Genomic DNA, 20,259 nt, shown 5'->3' on the forward strand with positions numbered 1-20,259 from the left:
AGAATTACCACGTTGTATCAGAAGTTTATATTCACTTTAAAAATGAATGTATTTGTTCCTTACATGCTTGGTGTTTCCAGTTTCAGTATCGTCTCTTAATTTTAAATGACTTGATCCTGAAGATTAAACCGTCGGCATTAGAAACTCCTTTCAGGGGTCAAAAAGCATCCCTTCTTTCCCTCTGCCTCTAAACCAGATTTCTAAATCTGTCATTGACTTCTAATCTCTCCAGATTATTTTGCTAATACTTAAGCTGTCATTCTGAAGGATTTGTCAACTGTTGTAACTGCTGATTCTTTCCTCCTCCCCTTTCCGTGTGTGTGTGTGTGTGTGTGTGTGTGTGTGTGTGTGTGTGTGTCTGTCTGTCTGTCTGTCTAATAGGATCACTATTCCTGGGAGTTGGTTCCTTAGGTCAAGTAAATTGGGTAAATTCCTCATATAATCTCCTCTTGGAAATTCACTTAATAGATGTCATTTTAATAATTTGTTTCCCAACATTTCCCAAACTTTCTGACCCCAGAATGCTTTTCCTCTATTGTGGTTTAAAACCGATGCAATCTAAGAGCTATTCTTGACTGTCATTTTTGTCATTTCATCCCAACTTCTTGTATTCAAGAGTTCTCTATCTTCTTGTCAAAGTAATGAGGGAGGGAGCTAGCACTTGTTAAATGCCAGATTTACATCTGTTATTCCTTTTAACCTTCTATAACTTTGAGTGAAAGATAGGCTTATTTTCTACATTTTAGCATGTGAGGAAACTGAGACTAGAGAGGAGAGGTTTTTTGTTTTTTGTTTTTGTTTTTTGCTGAAGGCTACATAATGGGTTTTATCTATATCTGTTTATCTGCGGTGTCTACAAAGCATTGTGTTCTTTCCCTTGTGTAGAGAAAAACACTCTTCTGCTGATTTGAGAAACTGCACCTCCAGCTATCACTTAAGTTCGTTTGAGGAGTGTTAGCCTCAGGAGCCGCAGGGCCTCTAGGCTCTTGGTGGGCAGCAGCATTGGTGCCTGAAGAGATGGAGAAGAGAAGGCTGAGAAAAGCCTGGACTCCTCCTGCCTTTGTAAGCCCTCATGCTTTCTTCTCCCTCATTCCTTGCTTACCTCATTCTCTTCAGTTCCAGGCTTTCCTACTCTATGTGACTTCTTCGTTGGAATTTTAGGTTGGCTTTTATCAGTAACATAGGAGCTAATATTTATTGGGTGCCTGCTTTGGATGTAGCAGGCTGTCCTCTTTAGCCCTCTAAATAGCCGACTCACTTAAAGTCACATAGTGTTGAACCTGGGATCTAAACCCACCTCTGTTTTTGTGTTTTTGGTTTTTTTTTAGCCTCAGTAAATTTTTTCATAGGGAAAACCTACCTAAGCAATTAAAATCTATGAAATCGTGGGTTTGATGTGCTAGTTATTTTTTATAATATATATTGAAGTATATGGCTATCAAACATTAAAACATCATTTACGTACCACTGAAAATCACCTTGAATATTAAACCTTGGGAAATGTTCCTGTAATCCACCCTTTTAACTTTTTCTCTTTATCTGTTTATTCATGAATACTTCAGTATGTATCTGTAAAAGAGGAGGACTTTAAAAACAAAGCAAAAGATTGTTAAAAACACACACAGAGCACACAATTCCATTATTATACCTAAAACATTACCAGTATTCCTTGCTATCAAATAGTCTGTTTATATTTGCCTACTTGTCTCAGAAATAATTTTAGAATTAATAAACTTAATTTTTTAGAATAATTTTAGATTTACAGAAAAATTGAGCAGACAGTACAGAATTTCATGTATTTTCCCTCCCCTTACAGTTTTCCCCACTATTAACATCTTAAATCAGTGTGGTACACTTGTTAAAATTAATGAACTAATATCGATGTTTTATTATTAACTACAGTCCATAGTTTATGCAAGTATCCTTAGCTTTTTTTTTTTTTTTTTTTTTTTTTAACCTCACGTTTTTTTTTTTGCTCCAGGATCCCATCCAGGATGCTATCTTAACATTCAGTGGTCATGTATCCTCAGGCTCTTCTTGGCTGTGTCAATTTCTCAGACTTTGTTCTTGATGATGTTGACAGTTCTGAGGAATTTTGGTCAGGTATATTGTATTGCCCTCTATTGAATTATCTTGTTTTTCTCATAAATGGTTTTTTAATAATTGTTTTTTTTCAGTTTAGGGGCCAGACTTGGTTCACACCTTGCATATAGTTAATAGCCTCTTAAATCTTTTTAATCTATAAAAATTGCCTCTCCCATTTTTTTTTCTTGTCGTGTATTTATTGAAGAACTGGGTTGGTCATTTGTTGTGTGTAACTTTACAAATTCTGGATTTTGCTGATTATATCCTCTTTAGGTCTACATATTCTCTTCTTGGTATTTCTTGCAAATTGGTAGTTAAATCCAGAGGTTTGTTGGATTCAGGTTCAGTGTATTCTGTATTCGTTAAAAACCAAAACACAACATAACCCGTGCTTGCTCTCCTGTGCCATGGTGCTTTCTTATTTTTGTGATATTCTCTGTTCTTTCCAAGTAGCTGAGTTTTGAAGAAACCTAGGACTCTCATGCATGTACGTTTTTCTGAGTTAAAAATTGTATAATTAAAAAAAAATGCATCATTTATTGATGGTAGGTAGTGCAGCAGTATGGTGGCAGGCATGTCTACATGTAGTTGTCAATTTTGCCAAGGACGATGATGACACAATTTATGGTATTGACCATCAGTATTAGAGTATTATTCCTGTAGGTTTTTATTTTTAACCTTCTCCTTTTCCCAATTCAGATATGTAATGACTTTTGCTACTGTTAGTATATACTTAAACTTTATTAAAAAAAAAGAATTTGAATGATTACAATGACACATACAGTGTAGGAACATAAAAACAAAATAAGTGGGAAAATGAAGATGAAAGGAAAAATAAATGTAGGAAAATAAGATGAAGGAAGGAGTAAAGTAATGTAAAAATGCACAGAATAAGATCAGTTGTCATAGGGGCACAGATTAGGCTCTGCTTGTCGATAGTGTTCTTTGTAGCAGTTTGCAGGAGTTTTGTATTTTTAGATGACAAATATATTACTTTCCCCAGGGTTATTTATTTATTTGGTGTTTGTACTTAGTAATGCCAGTCTCATTGCTTATTTGGAATGAAGTGCCTGCTAAGATGTGGGTCAGGTTTCTCAGTGTTTGGTTTCAGAGCTCATTAGAAAATCAGGACTCATTTTTTTCTGTTGTGCCTTCTTTGTACAGTTTTCTTGCAGGTTTGATTCGTTTATCCTGTTGTATAGGTTTTTTGTTCTCTAGTCTCTGTCGTAGAACACAAATGAGATATTCTTGGGACATTTAGTTTTGAAAACCTTTGTTTATTAGTAGAATAAAGTGTGACTTCATAGGAAAGAAAATAAGAATTTCAGAATGTTTCACCAGCAGAATATGGTGTCTTTATAACTTTGGCCATATCAGATATCTTTTTTGAGTTTTGCCTGTTGTATTCACACTAAATAGTTCAGGTTTCTTCCGTTTTTTCCAGTTAAAGTGGCCGAAAAGCCTACTTAAAGCTGGTTTAAGCCAAAACACGGAATTTGTAATACGAAAAATATAGAGGTAGTTATGGATTCAGGTTTCTTCCTCAGATGCAAAGTGATACCTCCTGGTGACCCAACTCCACACTCTCCCTTGTGGTAGCATGAGGAGGGCATCAGCACCTCCAGCTCTCATCGTCTCATGTTCAAGCTCAGTGGGAAAAGAGATGTCTTTTCTTGTGGCTTCCATAGAGGTCCTGGGATTCGAAGCAGAACTTGTGCCCACCTCTGAATTCATTGCTGTGATTAGGAGATATGGGCAGAAAACAAAATGTCACCATCAGCCCCTTAAAATTATAGCACATTCTTCTCTGGCCCCTGAGTCAGGTTTTTGCCCTGCATGTAAACTTTCTGGACTTTCCATGTTAATTATTTGATAACAAATATTTATGGAGTTCCTACTATGAACAGGCACTATAAGGACTTAAAAATATTACATTGTGAAGTTTTTAATGTTTATTTATTTTTGAGAGAGTGAGTGGGGGGGGGAGGGGCAAAGTTGGAGGGGGACAGAGGATCCAAAGTGTGTTCTGTGCTGATGGCAGAGCCTGATGTGGGACTCGAACTCATGAACTATGAGATCATGACCTGGGTCAAAGTCCCAGCTTAACCGACTGAGCAGCCCTGGTGCCTCCAAAATAGCACATTGTAAATTGGTAAATTGCCTTTCCAGTTGCTTGTAGGATTCTCTATTTTTATGTTATTATGGAAAGATAACAGTTGTTTTGGAAATAAACTATAATTTTTATTTTATTTTTGTTTTTATTTAAAGATTTTATTTTTGTAAATGTTTATTTTTGAGAGGGAGCGAGTGGGGAGGGGCAGAGAGAGAGAGAGAGAGAGAGAGAGAGAGAGAGAGGAATACAGAGAATCCCAAATAGGTTCCAAGCTGTCAGTGCAGAGCCCAATGCAGGGCTTGAACTCACAAACTGTGAGATCATGACCTGAGCTGAAATCAAGAGTTGGACGCTCAGCTGATTTGAGCCACCCAGGTGCCACTTAAAGATTTTATTTTTAAGTAATCTCTACATCCAACATGAGGCTTGAACTTAAAACCCTGAGATCAAGAGTTGCATGCTCTACCGACTGAGCCAGCCAGACACTCCTGGAAATGAAGTATACTTTTTAAAAGAAAATTGATGACTTTAAGATTTTCCTGTGGTTTATAGACCAGTTTTTGGCTTAGGAATTTGATTATTTTCAACATCAGAGTAATATCACCTTTTGAGCCTTTTTTCATTTACATCCCAATCTTGGTAGCTATTTCTGTTGTTTCTTTGTAGAATTTTAACTCACCAGTTAAAAGAAATATGGCTTGTGGATTTTTTTTTCCCTCTTAAATGCAGTAGGAAATGTTCCTTTGAGATTTGTTTTCTGATCTTCCTCTCAATTCTGTATTCTCTCAGAGTTAATGAAAAATTTATTATGATGGTGACATCTGTGTTCTGTGCTTTGTAGAACATCTTGGCTGAGTGCGTATAGCTGAGTCATTCATAAAGTTATTAAAACAGTGAAGTTGAACAAAGAAGTCCAGTATCTCTTAAACTTATATTTGGGCTTTCCATCTTGACTTCATTACTTTGTGTGAGGACTCCCAGAGTGCTACCGTCTACCCATGTTCATATGTACTCCTGCAAAAAGAGTCTGAAACGTACAGGTTGACCTTACTGGAGCATGTGTTCAGCAGTAATTATCTGCTGTTGAGACTAGGTGCTTTCAAGAGGATGCGCACCAAAAGCACAATGTGAGAGATTTAGAGGACTTAGGCTAGAAAAGCATTTTAAGAAGACGGACAGAATGCTCTGTAGAGTCCCTTTCAGCTCCAGAATATAATGAAATCTCTGGCTTCAAGCAGTGAGAACTCTCCTTACCCAGTTGCCTGCAGGAAACAGACAGTGTGAAGGGAATCAAAGACATCCTTGCTGTGCAGCAAGCAGCAGGAATCCTTCACTAAGGCAGCCCTAGCCCCTGGCTGAAAGACAGATTCATTTGTTCGCAGGGCCCAGTGGATTGTGAGGCACATAACTTCATTCTTATTTGAAACCAAGGTCAGCCTAGGATATGAGGACAATGAACTACATGAGAAACTAGAGCAAGTGTAAAGTTTGCTATAAATTTAATTAAGGGATGATAAAATGTGACCCTTTATAGGTTAGCTTTGACAACTCTTTGTGCTCTTCCTAGCTAAAGAAGCAAAATTTTGATTGCCATTGTTTTCTTTTCTTTTTTTTTTTAAGTTTTTAAATTTATTTTGAGAGAGAGTGGGAGTGTGCAAGAGGGAAAAGGGGGGGGGAGAGAGGGGGAGAGAGAGAGAGAGAGAGAGAGAAGAGAAGAGAAGAGAAGAGAAGAGACGAGACTCAATCCCATGACCCTGGGACCATGGCCTGAGCTGAGATCCAAAGTCAAACGCTTAACCAATTGAGCCATTCAGGCACCCCAATTACCATTGTTTTCTAAGTCAGTCAATACACAGTTGATTGTGTTTGTGTATGTATAAAGTTTTAAACACTGAGACTCTACTAACTTGGCTGGTTAGGTCTCTGAAAGTAAGCATACATTTGAGAAATCAGCAGTGTTTAGAAAATGTTAGAGGGCTTGTTTAAAGGGTGTAAGGTCTGAATTGAAAAGATTTCTTTGTAGGATCAACTATCATTCTATAGATGCTTTTTCAGAGTTAATAATGAAACAGGAAGCATATTAGATGGTGAAAGCTTTGAAAGTCTTTGGAAGGTTTTTTTTGTTTTTTTTTTTGTATTTTGGTGTTTTTAAAATACCATTAGTTAGTAGGGTTTAAGTTTTAATACTCTTAAAAGCTGTGAAACTGCATTTCTTTAAAATATTTTATACTTCTTTAGGAATTTAGCTGTCTTCTTTAGTGAACTGGGAAGTAGTATAGCTTTATTTCCAGAAATAATTTTAATACCAGAATATTTAGTTTTGAGAATTCTTGTGTCTATTGAGGCAGTTAGTGTACTGGTATGCTCAGTAAGCCTTTTTGAATAAATAATCAGTTTAAAATGAAAAAGTTCCAATATGATTGTGGTGTGGTCTGACTGTAATTGAGTCAGACCCATTGAGAGTAGCTATAAGTCATATCATCTTCCTGAAAATGATATCTCTTCCTAGAAAAAAATGAGAATATCCATTATATCAGGGAAAAAAGTTTTCCCTTTCTGTATGTTCTAATGGTGTTTTAGAAACATGGTGAACTTTGCACTCTCATGAAAATAGGTCAAGGATTTTGGTTCAGTATGTCATATAGCAATCAGACCTTGTTGTGCAGACATGTTCACAAGTTCTCTGATTAAAGTTTTTTTGGCTTGTGAGAGTTGATAGGACTAGGAAGGGATGCAGCCAACCCCTATGTTTGGAATGGGAAGTTGGATTAACTCAGAGTGGGGTTTGGTGCTGTGGTGTAGATAATGAAATCAGGTGTCCCGCAGGTCTCAGATGATGTCGAAAACATGAGGTGAGGTTTCAGGTCTCTTACCCGGAAGTCCTCTCAGATGTTATGGAGTATGGGTTGTCGGATATATGGAGGTGGCAGCGTTATAAGACAGAACACCTGTACTTAAGAGGTTGTGTTTTTTTTTGTTTTTTTTTTTTTTGCTGTGTTCCCTTAGTTAGCTGTCTAGAAGCCTCAGGCATTGAAATGAATTTAGGTTAGTGTCTTTGTTATCTCAGAGTGCAGCTAAATTCTGAGACCTAGCTTAACCCCACCTGTTCTCCACCTTCATTGAAGGGTAATAGGCCAGAATCAGGGGGACAAGTTGCGATGACCAGTTCCGTAAGTAACAGTGGGGAAGTGACAGTTCCTGTGTTTGGAGGTGGCCTGGAAGAGAGAGGATTGAGAAACCGGAGTACTGTGTTGCCCATTGTCTGTCAACTGCATCTGAAAATCTATAGTGGACCAAAAAAAAAAAAAAAAAAAAAAAGAGAAAGAAAGAAAAAGTAAAGTAAACATCATCTGTATTTACTTCTGGATATTTTATATATATTTTATGTTTTATTAAGTAAAAATGGGATCATTACAAAAGTCCTGATTTGTAGCCTTTATTCACTTCATATTTCTTGAACTTTTTCAGTGTCTGTTAATTTTCCATATATTGTAAACTTCCTTCTGGGTCAATAAATATACTCCTACAACAGGATTTTTATTTGGTGGACACATAATATTCTGTCTTCTGGATGGTCTGTAATTCATATAACCAATCTCTATTGTTGGGCATTTTTTCCTTTGCTGTAATGACAGTGATGTGATGAACATATTCTTAGCTATATTTTTGGACATGTCTTTATTTTTGTCCATAATTTAATTTTCCACACTTGAAATTGCTGAGACAATGATGTACCTGTTTTTCAAGTATTGAGTATGTATTGATAAGTTGCACAGGAGAGGTTGTATAGATGGGTAACAAGTAGATAAAATTTGCAAGTAGATTAGAGGAAATTGCTGCTCCAGGGAGTTTAATGGCAAGCAAAGGAAATGAGAGGCAGTATAATTTAGGGAAGAAAGCAGGGATTTTGGAGTCAGATAGAATTGCAAATCTGCACTTTTGACCTCTCGCCAGTTATTTGCTGTGTCTTGTCTTCAGTTTCTTCCTCTTTATTTTTTTTTTATTTTTTATGTTTATTTTTTGAGAGAGAGACAGAGTGTGAGTAGGAGAGAGGCAGAGAGAGAGACACACACAGAATTCGAAGTAGGCTCCAGGCTCTGAGCTGTCAGCACAGAGCCTGACGCGGGGCTTGAATTCACGAGCCATGAGACCGTGACTGAGCCACCCACGCGCCCCAGTTTCTTACTCTTTAAAGCTAAGGTACCTGTCTGGCCAGAGGTGGTATGAGAGTTAATGAGATCACAGTACAGTGTGTGGCACATAGTAGGCACTTTGAAAATATGAATGTGCATCCCCCTCCCACTTTATCCTTTTTTGGTAAATTTTCATTTACATTTATCATTTTCATTGAAAATGAGGTTAAGCTTGTAGTTTGGTGGTCTCCCCTAGTCCTGAATAACTTTCCTTATTGGACCACAGATGCTAATTGACAAAGGCTCAGATGTACTTAATCTTACTGTTTAATTCTCTCCTGTCTCAGGATTTGTGGATCTTGGATAAACCCCATTGGGATTGGGTTCAGCCTGATCCGACCTGGAGCTTGCTGGGGGAGACTGTTCCTTCTTGGCAGCTGAATCTGATACTGGGCCTAGTACAACTGAGGACCCTTGTGGCTCTGCCGGAAGTAGATGACTTTGTTACATCCTGTTCTGTGTCATGCTGCTTAGAATAGAGATTTTGCTCCCCCCATTCATATATCTAATCCTCCTTTCCAGCTTCTGTGAGAGCTCTGAAAAACCTGGGGACATTTTTGAATGCTGGGTGATAGTTGTTAAGTGGACAAGGATGCCTTTTTACCTATGGAGTTACTCATGAATAAGGTGTTAATCATTTTGAGGTGTACTGCTGAGGGTCACTAGGTAAAAAATATTTTTCTACCATTCCAGCATCTTAACACAACTGTAAACTACAGTTGTTAAAAATGGACTTAACTCATTCTTGGGAAAAGAATTTGTTTTTATTTAAGTTGTCAAATTACTGTTTATAATGTATAACAACTTACAATTAAACAAAATAAAACATCACTTAAAATTATGCAATGTAGTGTTAAACTGTTATAAGTACTTGATGTTCATTGGAGAAAAATCAGAAAATATGAATGAATAAAAATTCAAAAAGAAAAATTACCTTCATTTGTCTACCAAAGATAAATCTGCAAAGATCTATTTTAATTTTATTAGCTGCAAGTTCTGGTCTCTCATTTTAGATAATCATTCAAGATGAGATCATTTCCTGGACATTAAAATATTTGTTTTTAAAATTATTGTAGGGTTTAAGGAAAGTCTGGGCTCTGGCTTTGAGTCCTGATTTCACTGCTGTTTGTTTAAATTTGAAGCTCTAAAACTTGCAGATAGTATCAGGTTTCCTCACCCTTCTTTTTTTTTTCTTCCTCCTTCCACTGTGGCCTCTTCCTCATACCCTTTTCTTCTTTTAACATATATCCCAGCCTGAAGATGCTCTGTGGTATATTGTTTATAAATACGGAGTTCTACCATACAGTTGTTAACAATTAAAGCAGTAACTTTCTTAGTTATGTCATATAGTTTATACCATCAAATTCTGCTATAATAAAATATCATTATAAGGAAAAGAAAGTCTTTCACACATGGAGGCATTGGACTAGTATTCAGTTCTTCAAAGGGCTTTGGTGAATGCCTTTAAATCGTGAGTTAACTTTTATTCTACAACCTGATTACTGAATTATGGTTCTTGGTTTTAAAAGTAATACAGTTTTTGGTGGGAGTTCGCTCTTGTAGTTTGCTGTCAAACATTTTAACAGTAGAAGCCTAGGTTTTGAATCTTAGGAGATGCTTTTAAAAGCTTTCTGTGGCTCTATTTTCATTACAGCTGCTGCTTCTTGAAAAGCAGTAGTCTGAGAATTCGGACACAATAAGGATAGTTCCTAATTTGGATGACTTTTAATACTTGCTTTATTTGCTTTGAGGTGAGGACAGGCTCCAGCTGAAAGAATGGATACTCTGTAGCTTTCACATCCATGTTTAGAGAGAGAGTTACATAATCTCCTTGAGCCTGCCTATTGTATGATTCTTCAGGACCAAATCCCCACTCCTGGATAGAGATTCCCAGTGGAGAGTGTCATGGCCAAATGGTAACCATAAAATGGAGCTTTTATTTCACTTCTGTTATTTGGTAGCCCTCATTTCATTATCATGGCACTCTCTGTTTTATATCCTGTCCTATCAGTAGGGCATAGTGGAAATTTTATTAGGAAAAAAAGAACCTAGACTGGGTTATGAAAATTGACTGTAGGCATGTACTTCCAAAGGTAAGTGCTGGCCCTTGTATCCACTCTTTGCAGCCTGGGTGGAAGAACTTTGTTGGTTGTAAAATAAAAATAAGAGACTGTCTTGTAGGTTCTTCAAGAGACTTCTGTTTCTAACTTCTCTTCAACATGCTTCTCTCCGGCTACCAGGAGTCGTTCCTCTCTGCTTAAAACGGTTTAACAGTTGTCTCCTCATTGACTGTAGCAGTGTTTTGAACTCTAAAGTTTTTGATGTCTCACTTGAAGGCATTAAAAAATCAAAACGCTCTTATTTCACAATATCTATAAAAACATAACATGGTTTTTATACCATTGACTTCCTCTCTTTATCTCTTTATTTGGGTTACTATTGAGCAGAATTCTTTTTTCTCCATTCTTGCATGTGGCAGATGCTTCCCACATGTTCCTGAAAACATAGATCTTTCTCTGATGCTGGCTTGAGTTGGCTTGGCTTTGGCTTGATATTCTGCTTTGTCCCCACCTTTGAGTCTAAGAACCTTACCCCCACCCTTGCCAGTATGTTGCATGTTCTGCTTCTATCCCTTTTTGACAGATGTGTTTGAAACAGTATGTATGCTGAGTTGCTGGAAAAAAAAACTTGCACATGTTGATAAAGAATTGGACCGCACACTTGGGGAGTTTTGGTTGTTTACTGGTGAGTTATACAGCACACAGTATGAGAGCTGTTGTCCTACAGGATGAAGTCCAAGTTTGATAGAAGGGTTTATGAAAGACCTCTGTGATTTGGCCTTTCCGCTTTCCCCATGTTGTACTGAAATACTTCAGTAATGCTAAATTAATTGCAGATCTTTGAGTAGGATGTGCCATTTCTTAGCTCTTTGGCTCTGCTTATGCTATTTATTCTGCCTGGAATGTCTTTCTTTCTCTTTTTACCCTGGCTGCCTCCTACTCATCCTTTATGGCTTAGTTTAGGCATCCTTCTCCTTTGGGCGGGTTAAATCTGTGTGTGTGTGTGTGTGTGTGTGTGTGTGTGTGTGTGTGTGTGTGTGTGTGTGTGTTAGTTACACTGCACATTCTCAAAATTCCCTCCTTTGAACTCCCGGACAAGGGAGAATTTCTTAATTGCTTTTCTGTCTGCAGATATAAGTTGTTTGTTGAACGAAATAGTATTTAAGCTACTCTATTGGTTATCCCAAGCATGATGATAGGAGTTAGATGAGGCTGGTAATGATTCTGTGGGAGGTGGTTTAAAGAAAAGAAATTAAAGGATTTATAGAAAACCCCTAAATATATACTTATAAAAATGTAGAAAATAAGGCATACTTCTGAATCAGAGTGACATTAGAGAGACCATTGACATAAAATACCTCTTTGGGTAGCTTTTAAAAGAATTGCCTCTTTGAGAAGGAATCAGGGCAGGATATTCAAAACAATCCCATCTAGAAACAGACCAAAGTTAGCTTTTGTGAGTTCTCCTTCAAGCCAGCCAATTAGAAGACAAGGTGCCTGCAGCTACTTTTTCCTTTTGATTTGTGGTTCCTATGGCAATAGGAAGAGAGACTAGGACATTTCTCTCCTACCTCTTTTAATAACTTTTTGCTTTTGAAAAATGCCAAAAGCTGTTATTCTTCTTGTCTTTACTTACAGTATTTCTCACCATGATGGCCCTGAGTTTTAAAAAAAATTTTTTGATGATTATTTATTTTTGAGAGAGAGAGAGAGAGAGAGGGAGAGAGAGAGAGAGTGTGCTCGTGCATGTGAAGGGGGAGGGGCAGAGAGAGACAGGGAGACACAGAGTCTGAAGCAGGCTCCAGGCTCAGAGCTGTCAGCACAGAGCCCAATGCGGGGCTTGAACTCACGAACTGTAAGATCATGACTTGAGCCGAAGTTGGACGCTTAACCGGTTGAGCCACCCAGGCGCCCTTGATTTTGGTTTTTGATTATACAGTGGATATGACAAAATTAATAAACATTCTCTGTTCCCTTGACTACTGCTATTTTCTTTGGCTATAGAACTGCAAATATAATCAATCTAATTGAGTATTTGCTGTTAATATTAGAACACTTTGTGAATCATTTCTTATTCTTTATGGATAATCCTAAATTAGTATACTAGTCATTGCAAATAGCTAAATGTGAAATTAGAGCAAACATTTCTTGGGGGTTTTCTACCCCTAAAAAGCCTCTGTTAAGTGTTCCCATTGTGACCCAGTGGGTTTCTCTTGAGCTTGAGGCTAAAGTCTCAAGAGGAAAGAGGCTTAGTTTGTATTGTTGTTGGCCTAATAAGTAGGTCAATAAGCATTTGTTAAAATCGGTAAATACCCACAGTGTTAGGGTAACTTCTTGAGATATATTTTAATAATCAGATAGTGTTCCTTAAGTTTATAGAGAAACCAATAATCTTAAAAAAAAAAAAAGACAGTAGTCTATACATTTTGAATATAGCTCACAGGAAGAAGTCTTTATTCTGTTGAAGAATGATAGATAATAGTTATTCCATAATAGTCAACATAGGTTTCTATCCACGTCCCTAAATTTAAGATTGGAATCTTCAAGAATCAGTTACTCCTGTGGTCCTACCTGCATTTTAATGCTCTTAGGTTGATAAATGTGGAACTTTTAGTTTTATCCATTGTTTTCAAATTACGTCAATGTCTTTTTGGTCACTACACTTAAGAGGAACCTTGTTTAGACTAGCAGGTACATCCTTATTAAAAATAGGTGTATTTTCTAGAGTGGCATTTTCTGTTGAGTAAAGACTTTTTCAGCACTGTGGTTGGTCTCTTAGCTTCAAGGTAATTAAGAGTGAAAATAAAGCAGTTCTAATACCTTTAATAAATACTGGCATTACTCTCTGTATCCCACAATGTCCTTCATAGATGTTATAAAGGTAAATTCTTGGAAATTAGATCTTGAAAGTGTCCTTATATTTCCCTGAATGTACAATTTCAATATCAAATTTTTAAAAACAGTATAAATGTTTAATATTTTGAAGTTAAGTTCTCAGGAAATTTTCTTTATATCGTTTTCCATATATTTTTAAGTATTAGGTCATTTGACGGTTTCCTAACCTTGGGAAGATCATTATTTTTCTTTTTGGGCTTTAGTTTCTTCTAAAATTAGGGGTGGAAGTATGGACTAAATTGTCTTCCAGTTCTTTGTGATTCTTTGGTTTATTAAATGTGAAAATGTGTCTCCCCCCCCCCCCCCCCACCTTTTTTAAGTTTTGGATCCCAAGGCATTAGCAGAATCTGATCAGGTTATAGTATTCTTAGGCCTTCATAGTTTTACTCTTTGAGTCAAATACATATTAAACCTTGCGAGCTCTGGAACCTATTTTTTGTGGAATAAATGAAAATTGGTTTGCTGGTGAGCTTTGGTGTTAATTTGGTATCAATTGCTGAATCCAGGTGTAATCCTTAAACTGTATACTCAGATCTAAGTGATTCTGTGATTTGGTTAAAGATTCCAAAAAAGAAACTTAAATTGAACTATGGGGATATTGAGTTTATTTAATTTAAATAATTGATGTAAGCAGTGTGTACAAATGTATTGTGTCTGGGTCTTTTCTCTGCCCATCTACTTCTGATGCATGCTGATGTAAGTATTCTTTTAATAAGCATTTACTAGATACCTCTGAATAGTTTTAGTGGAAGGAAAATGAGTTTGCTTAGAGTCAGGCAGGATTAACTTCTAGTCCTGATTTTGCCACCAGTTAGCCCTTGTTTTCTTGTGTTAGCTTGTTTTTTTTTTAATGTTTATTTTTGAGAGAGAGAGAGAGAGCCAGCGAGCGAGCGAGCAAGCGAGCGAGCAGGGGAGGGGCAGAGAGAGAAGCAGGCCCCAGGCTCTGAGCTGTCAGCACCGAGCCTGACGTGGGGCTCGAATTCACGAACCTTGATATCACCACCTGAGCCAAAGTCCGAGGCTTAACCGACTGAGCCATCCAGACGCCCCATAGCCCTTGTTTTCTTGTACCTTGAACAAGTTGCTATTTCAGTAAGTTAAGTGCCCCTTTGCTGATCCTCAGATTCCTCATCTGTAAAATGGAATAATACCTCCCTTAAAAGAGTAAAACTCTTGTAAGGGTTTACTATGTCAGCTGTTTAGTGTATGAGAAGGACTTGATAAATGGCAGCTATTTTTATTATACAGATATTTATTCAGCATCTTTTGTGGCACTCTGCAAAAGGGTTGGGGTTACAAAATGTGTGCCTGAAGTATCAGTGATAGATTTCTGTATTGTCTCTGGTAAACTTTGGAGTTGAGGCACATGTTGGAAATGTATGGCATTTTTGTTGTTACCAAAAAGCTGCTCAAGTTTTTATTCTGTTTGGTTCCTCTGGTGTTGTATTCTTTAAATGCCTTTTCTAAATAATCTCAATACTCTAGCTAAATTGTAGGTGAGATGTAGCTAGTAAGTGGCAGATGCTGGATAGGAGCCCAGGTTTATTTGGTTTCAAGCATAGCTGACTTTGTTTATAATATAATTGGGGTGACCACAGAATTTGTCTCCCAAACCAGAACACTTCTGAGAATGAAAGTTATTCTGGGACAACAAGTGTAAACCTGGACTGTCCAAGGAAAATGAGGATGTCTGACCATCCTAATTATAGCTAGGGTAAACAAGTTTATGATGTTGAGTCTAAGACTTCTGGAGTATTTTGGTTGAATCCAAACACCCACCTTCAGTTAAAAAAAATTTTTTTTTTTTTTTTGCATGGTTGTTGTTTTTGCCACAGTGAATTCATTGACCTTAGATCTGCCAAAAAAGTACTTATTGAGTACAGTATATAATCTAATGGCTTAAAAATACTAGCCACAATGCCTATATTCATTTTTATATTTCCCTTTTTTCTTAATTCCTTTAAAACCAGCAAGTTTTTGAAAGAGAATGGGAATGGGTAAATGAAACAAACCTTTAAATTCTTACTTGTGTCAAATGAACTTTGTAAACAAAGTCTAAAATCAATATCATCATATTCCAAAGTTTTTTCTTTGGAGGGCAGAGGTGTGGGTGTCACTGAAAATCAGATGTGTTTTTAATCAGCTCTTTTATTGCCTGTGTCTATCAATCTATCACTCATCTTTCTTATTCCTTTTGCCTTATGTCTGTAGATGTCCTGTGATTTTTATTTAGGGAAGTGCAAAACTGTATCTACATGATAAAAATTCAGGTGGTTTTACAATGGAAGCATCATAGTCTTGTAGAATTCATGTGGGTTTAATAGCAGACAAACGAAGATTTGAAATTCTGGCTTTCCACTCCTTTGCTGTGTGTCCTTGTGCAAATGATTTAACCTCTGAGCCTCAGTTTCTTTACTGTGGTGTGGGAATTAGAAAACACGTTTAAAGTCCCAGGCACATAGTAAGTGATGGTAATGATGGGAGTTATAATTTTATGACGCAGACTAGAAACCGTTACTTTTATGAAGCTATAGTCACAATCTCACCCCTAATCTTGTGCACTCAACTTTCACAGTTCCCTCTAGTGGGTTTCCATTTAAACATTCTCTCTCTCCCTCTTGATTCTGTTCACTGTGTCCTGAGGAATTCGCGGTTGGCAGCAGAAACCTCCTTTCTGTAGGACAGAAAGTGGGCCCTCTCCCAGGGTTTCAGTAAGTTGTCTAGGACCACCACCCCTGACCTCCAAACTGCCACGGGTGCATCCCCTGCCCGACTAACATTCAAGTTGCCTGTGTGAAGGAGTGATTTGTTGCGGCCTCTAACTGCTTCTTCTCTTCCTTCCTTTTTGTCATCCTGCAGTGTTCTGTGCCAAGGTCTTTGTGGCTAGGCTGCGCCAACCTGGTAGAGAGCATGTGCGCACTGAGTTGCCTGCAGAGCATGCCCAGTGTCAGATGTCTCCAGGTGCCTCTCTTCTTTCTTGTTGTAAATGTGTTTTTTACGTATGCCATGAACATTTGTTGAAACTTGCAGTAGTGTGTTTAATCCAATGTTAAGTCTGCTAAATGTTCTGTGTAACCCTCTGCTTTTCTCCAGCCTGGGTGCCCCCCATGAAGGAGTTTAGTACCAAGAGGGGCCCTTCTGAGAAAATGGGTCTTTGGCTGGGCCCTGTTCTACTCCTCTTTTTCTGCTCCTGCTTTTTATTCTCCCCTCCTCCCTACCTTGAAGTTCTGATTCTTACGTTTAATAGTTGTGCATGTGCCCACAAAACCCTGATAATTTCCATTTGGCTACTTTTAACAGTTCTTTGTTGAGTTGGGAGGGTTTCATAATTCAAGTGCTGATTTTTCTATTTCGAAACTCATCTTTTGGCATGCTTTCACTCCCTCCTTCAAAAAAGGAGTGGGGAGGGAATCCCTAATTGTATAAAACCTCAAATTGAAGTTCATTGAAGGTCACAGCTTTATGCTGCCAATAACTGTTGGTTTGGGCCACCTCCCAAAGGCCAGATCTGACACCTGTCCTCAGGGTCCACCCAGGTTTCCAGGCCGAGGCTGGCAGAGAATTCCACAGATAAAAGTAAAACTTTTTTGGGGGTGGGGAGGGTTGCTCAGGAAAAAAAACTGTCAGCAGCAGTGTGGCCGGATTGCACTCTTGCACTCGTTGGGATGGAATCTTAGGGAGCCAAGGCAGAAAACGTTGTGGCTTTATTGGGGAAACTCTGTTTAGAGGAAACGTGTATTTAATTAAGTATGGTTTCAGTAGCAATATTTAGTTTTCATCACTGCATATTCCACACAGTTTATTATATCTTTAAAAAGCATTATGAAATTCCTGGTATCCTGTGGAGACTGCCCTGTTTTAGGAAAACACTGTAAAATCAGGAAATGAGTTAGAGGGATATTATTGATGGCATGGATGACTTTACTGTTCTCAAGGTTATCTTTCTATTCATGTTTACAGTCTCTAAGTGGAGCGGGGAAGCAAGGAGGGAGGAGAACTTCTTTCACATTGGGATTGTGTATTTTATTTACTTACTAGCAAACATTCTGAGTAGCATTAGTGTGGTTATTGATTCAGATTGCTTTCTTTAGAAAACTCTACTGGAACCTCATTAACACAATTAACTAGAGAGTAAGTTCAGTGTAAGATCCAGTTGTTATAGGAGTGTGCATAAAAAGGCAATACAACTCTTCAGGGTCCAGGGATCAGATGTTTCAGTGAGGCTCCAGCGTGGTGTGCATTTACCTTTGGAAAAGCAGCTTCCCTGCATGCAATGTAGCTTTAACAAAAATGTTCTTGAAATAGCAGACATTGTCGCATGTACTCTCCTTGGTGCTAAATAATGGATATTTGCCTTGTAGTAACAGTGTCTCTGTTTTTCTGAAAATGCTTACTTGAATGTTAAAGTTAATTTTCGGTGGAGTGATTGAGTTTTTTTCCAGAAATATAAGTAGGGGAAGAATTGTTGTGCAGATTGAAGCGCAAATTCTTTTTATTGAATTCGGTTAAAAGTAATTGACCAATGGGAAGCATTATTCAATATATTTTAGTAACATTATTTTGAGATCTCTGGAGGTGGGGTGAGTAGGAGGAAATACTGGTTCTTACCTTGTTGAAAATGGAAACACTAATGTGTTCAAAGTTCTTTGACTTATCTCTCCCAGTGAAAATCCTTTAAGAGAAAAAAATGTAAACTTGCCTTGACTGGATCTTGAAATAAGGTGAAGTATTGAATGATATTCACTGAAATGTGAATGGAGCAAATACTGTCTTTAGAGATGTATAGGGAATTTTGTTTATTTAGGTTTTTATTTTCTTAAGTATATAATTGAGAATCTGCAGCACAGTAAAGTGAAATACATACTCAGCTGATTGGAATTTGCAAATAATTACTCTCTTCCGTTTGTGAATGGAAAGTAAGCATGTATCCATGAACATGGAAGATTTCTTTCCTGTCCAGTCACTGGTTTTACCTATTACTTTTTAACACCTGTGTTCCTGCTCTCTACCTACAGTCTCCAAACAGTGCTACAATTTAGTTGGCTTAATTTGGGTTTGGGTTTTCAAAGAATGCCTTTTGGCTTATATGCTACATCTTTGGTTTATCACAAAGATGACTCTCGCTTGACTTGGCACATCTCTCAGCTCACCCATTTTAAGAAGGCCTCAGAAGGGAAGAAACAGGTTATCTGAAGAGCCTAGTTGACTAGGCTCTGGAGTTGCATGACAGGGTCTCCCTTAAAATTACCACACCAGACCCATTGCCAGATGGAGCTTTAGCCAATTAGACTGTGTGGCTGAATTAGCATACCTTTTGAAAAGCAGAAATAAAGATAGTAGTTATCTTTGGCATTATACAGTCCCTCTGGTTTCTGCCATTTGTGAGAAAAGGGATAGCAAAGACTGAAAAAGTGAAAATCACTCATTTACCTCAATAAGCTGTGTAAAAAATAAAGATCATTTACCATCAACTGTACTTGGTGCTTCACATATATTAACTTCGTGATAACCTGGTGAGGTAGGTGTACTTATCCCCATTTTTCAGATGTGGAAAACTGAGTTTTAGAGGTGTTATGGGTGACTGGACCTAAGTTAATACTACATAGCTGTGAGATGGTGGAGTTGGCATTTGAACCCCAGATTTGCCTGATTCCAAAGTTGTTTTTCTTTCCTCGGTGCTTGAATGCTACTATTTCTAGAGTTTCCCATCATAGTTTTGTTTGTGAAAACTTTACTAGTGACCTATCTGGTGTGGGGCTTGTTTCGTCATTATTTATTTGAAAATCAGAAAGGGAAAACCTGTCAGATATCTGTAGGTGAAAAAAATTGCATTTCTATTGCCAGAATGAGCCCTCCTGAATCTTAAAGCTAGTGAGGTTCCTGAATGGCTTTTCTGTGAGAATATTTACTGAGCATTTGCTATGTGCCTTGGCCTATACTGCTGCTGGACACATAAAGATGAATACAGACTTGTTCCCTATTCTCATGGGGTACCCTGTAGTAAGCAGACCCATGAATGAAAATCCAGACTGAACTACAAATAAAGTCCGAGAGAGAAAGAGAGAGAGAGAGAGAAAGTGTGTCTAATAAAACTATGAAGTTAGCCCAAAAAAAAAAAAAAAAAAAAAAAAAAAAGTGAACTGGTTTAAACTAGGACTAACTCTCAGCATTTTTTTAAAGAACAGTTGGACTGGAATATCTGGATGTCTGTGAACAAGCTGAACTGAATCAATATCTCAGTTGGTTCAGGTATCCAGATTGAACCAGTTGATCGTTACATCAGATAATCAAGCGTTCACGTGTAGAGTATTTGCTAAGATTCCAAGACTAATGGGGCACAGGAGTAATAATACTAGTGTTAATAACAGTGTGTATCATTTATTTTCCACCTCCTTTTTATGTGTCAGGCTCTAGGCACTAGGTTGTTCATGTAATCCTTATGCACAAGTTCTCTGTGGTGGCTTTTTGGTATATGCAGTTATTGAACTGAACTGACTTGCTTAAGGTTGCACATTTATTTAAGTGACAGAACTGGGCTATGAATGTAGGTCTGGATAGCTGCAAAGCCAGTGCTGTAGTTACCATTCTGTAGTGATATTAACTTGGCAACGGCCTTTTGTTTGAGAACAAATTCTTTATTTCTGGTATCAAAAGTTGAAAGCTAACGCACCTAGAATGTAGTGGTTCCATGTAGTGGATGGACAGATTTTCTTGGGAATGCCATTTGTGAGCTGTCAGCTGGGGAGAGTGTTAGTGCTAAGCCTTCCTCAAGGGTAGGACTGATGATTTGGATCGACAGCAGGGATCATGTGAATCAAGTTGTAGTGCCTCCTTCCAAGCTCTAGTGTGGGTAGTGCTGGACAATCAGTACAACTTCTTGACAGCTACCTTTCTTGTTTCTTTTCTTTAAGTA

The 20,259-nt window shown here is 37.7% G+C and overlaps 1 protein-coding gene across 9 annotated transcripts in view; it reads left to right on the plus strand.

Moving 5' to 3' along the window:
- FBXW11 (F-box and WD repeat domain containing 11) overlaps positions 1–20,259 on the plus strand; it is a 120,835-nt gene that overhangs the window by 21,387 nt on the left and 79,189 nt on the right. For 3 of the 9 annotated variants that reach the window (XM_047861415.1, XM_047861460.1, XM_047861424.1), the window contains one exon: positions 886–1,062. The exons of 3 other annotated variants lie outside the window; for them this stretch is intronic. In XM_047861415.1, coding sequence (XP_047717371.1) covers positions 1,018–1,062 — 45 coding nt within the window. In that variant the 5' untranslated portion in view covers positions 886–1,017. Of the gene's footprint in view, positions 1–885; positions 1,063–1,981; positions 2,104–16,205; positions 16,308–20,259 lie in introns of those variants that run through there. 3 more of the 9 variants (XM_047861390.1, XM_047861399.1, XM_047861470.1) reach the window with 2 other exon arrangements.

The sequence above is a fragment of the Prionailurus viverrinus genome, chromosome A1, assembly GCF_022837055.1.
Source record: "Prionailurus viverrinus isolate Anna chromosome A1, UM_Priviv_1.0, whole genome shotgun sequence".
Classification (NCBI taxonomy): Eukaryota; Metazoa; Chordata; class Mammalia; order Carnivora; family Felidae; genus Prionailurus; species Prionailurus viverrinus.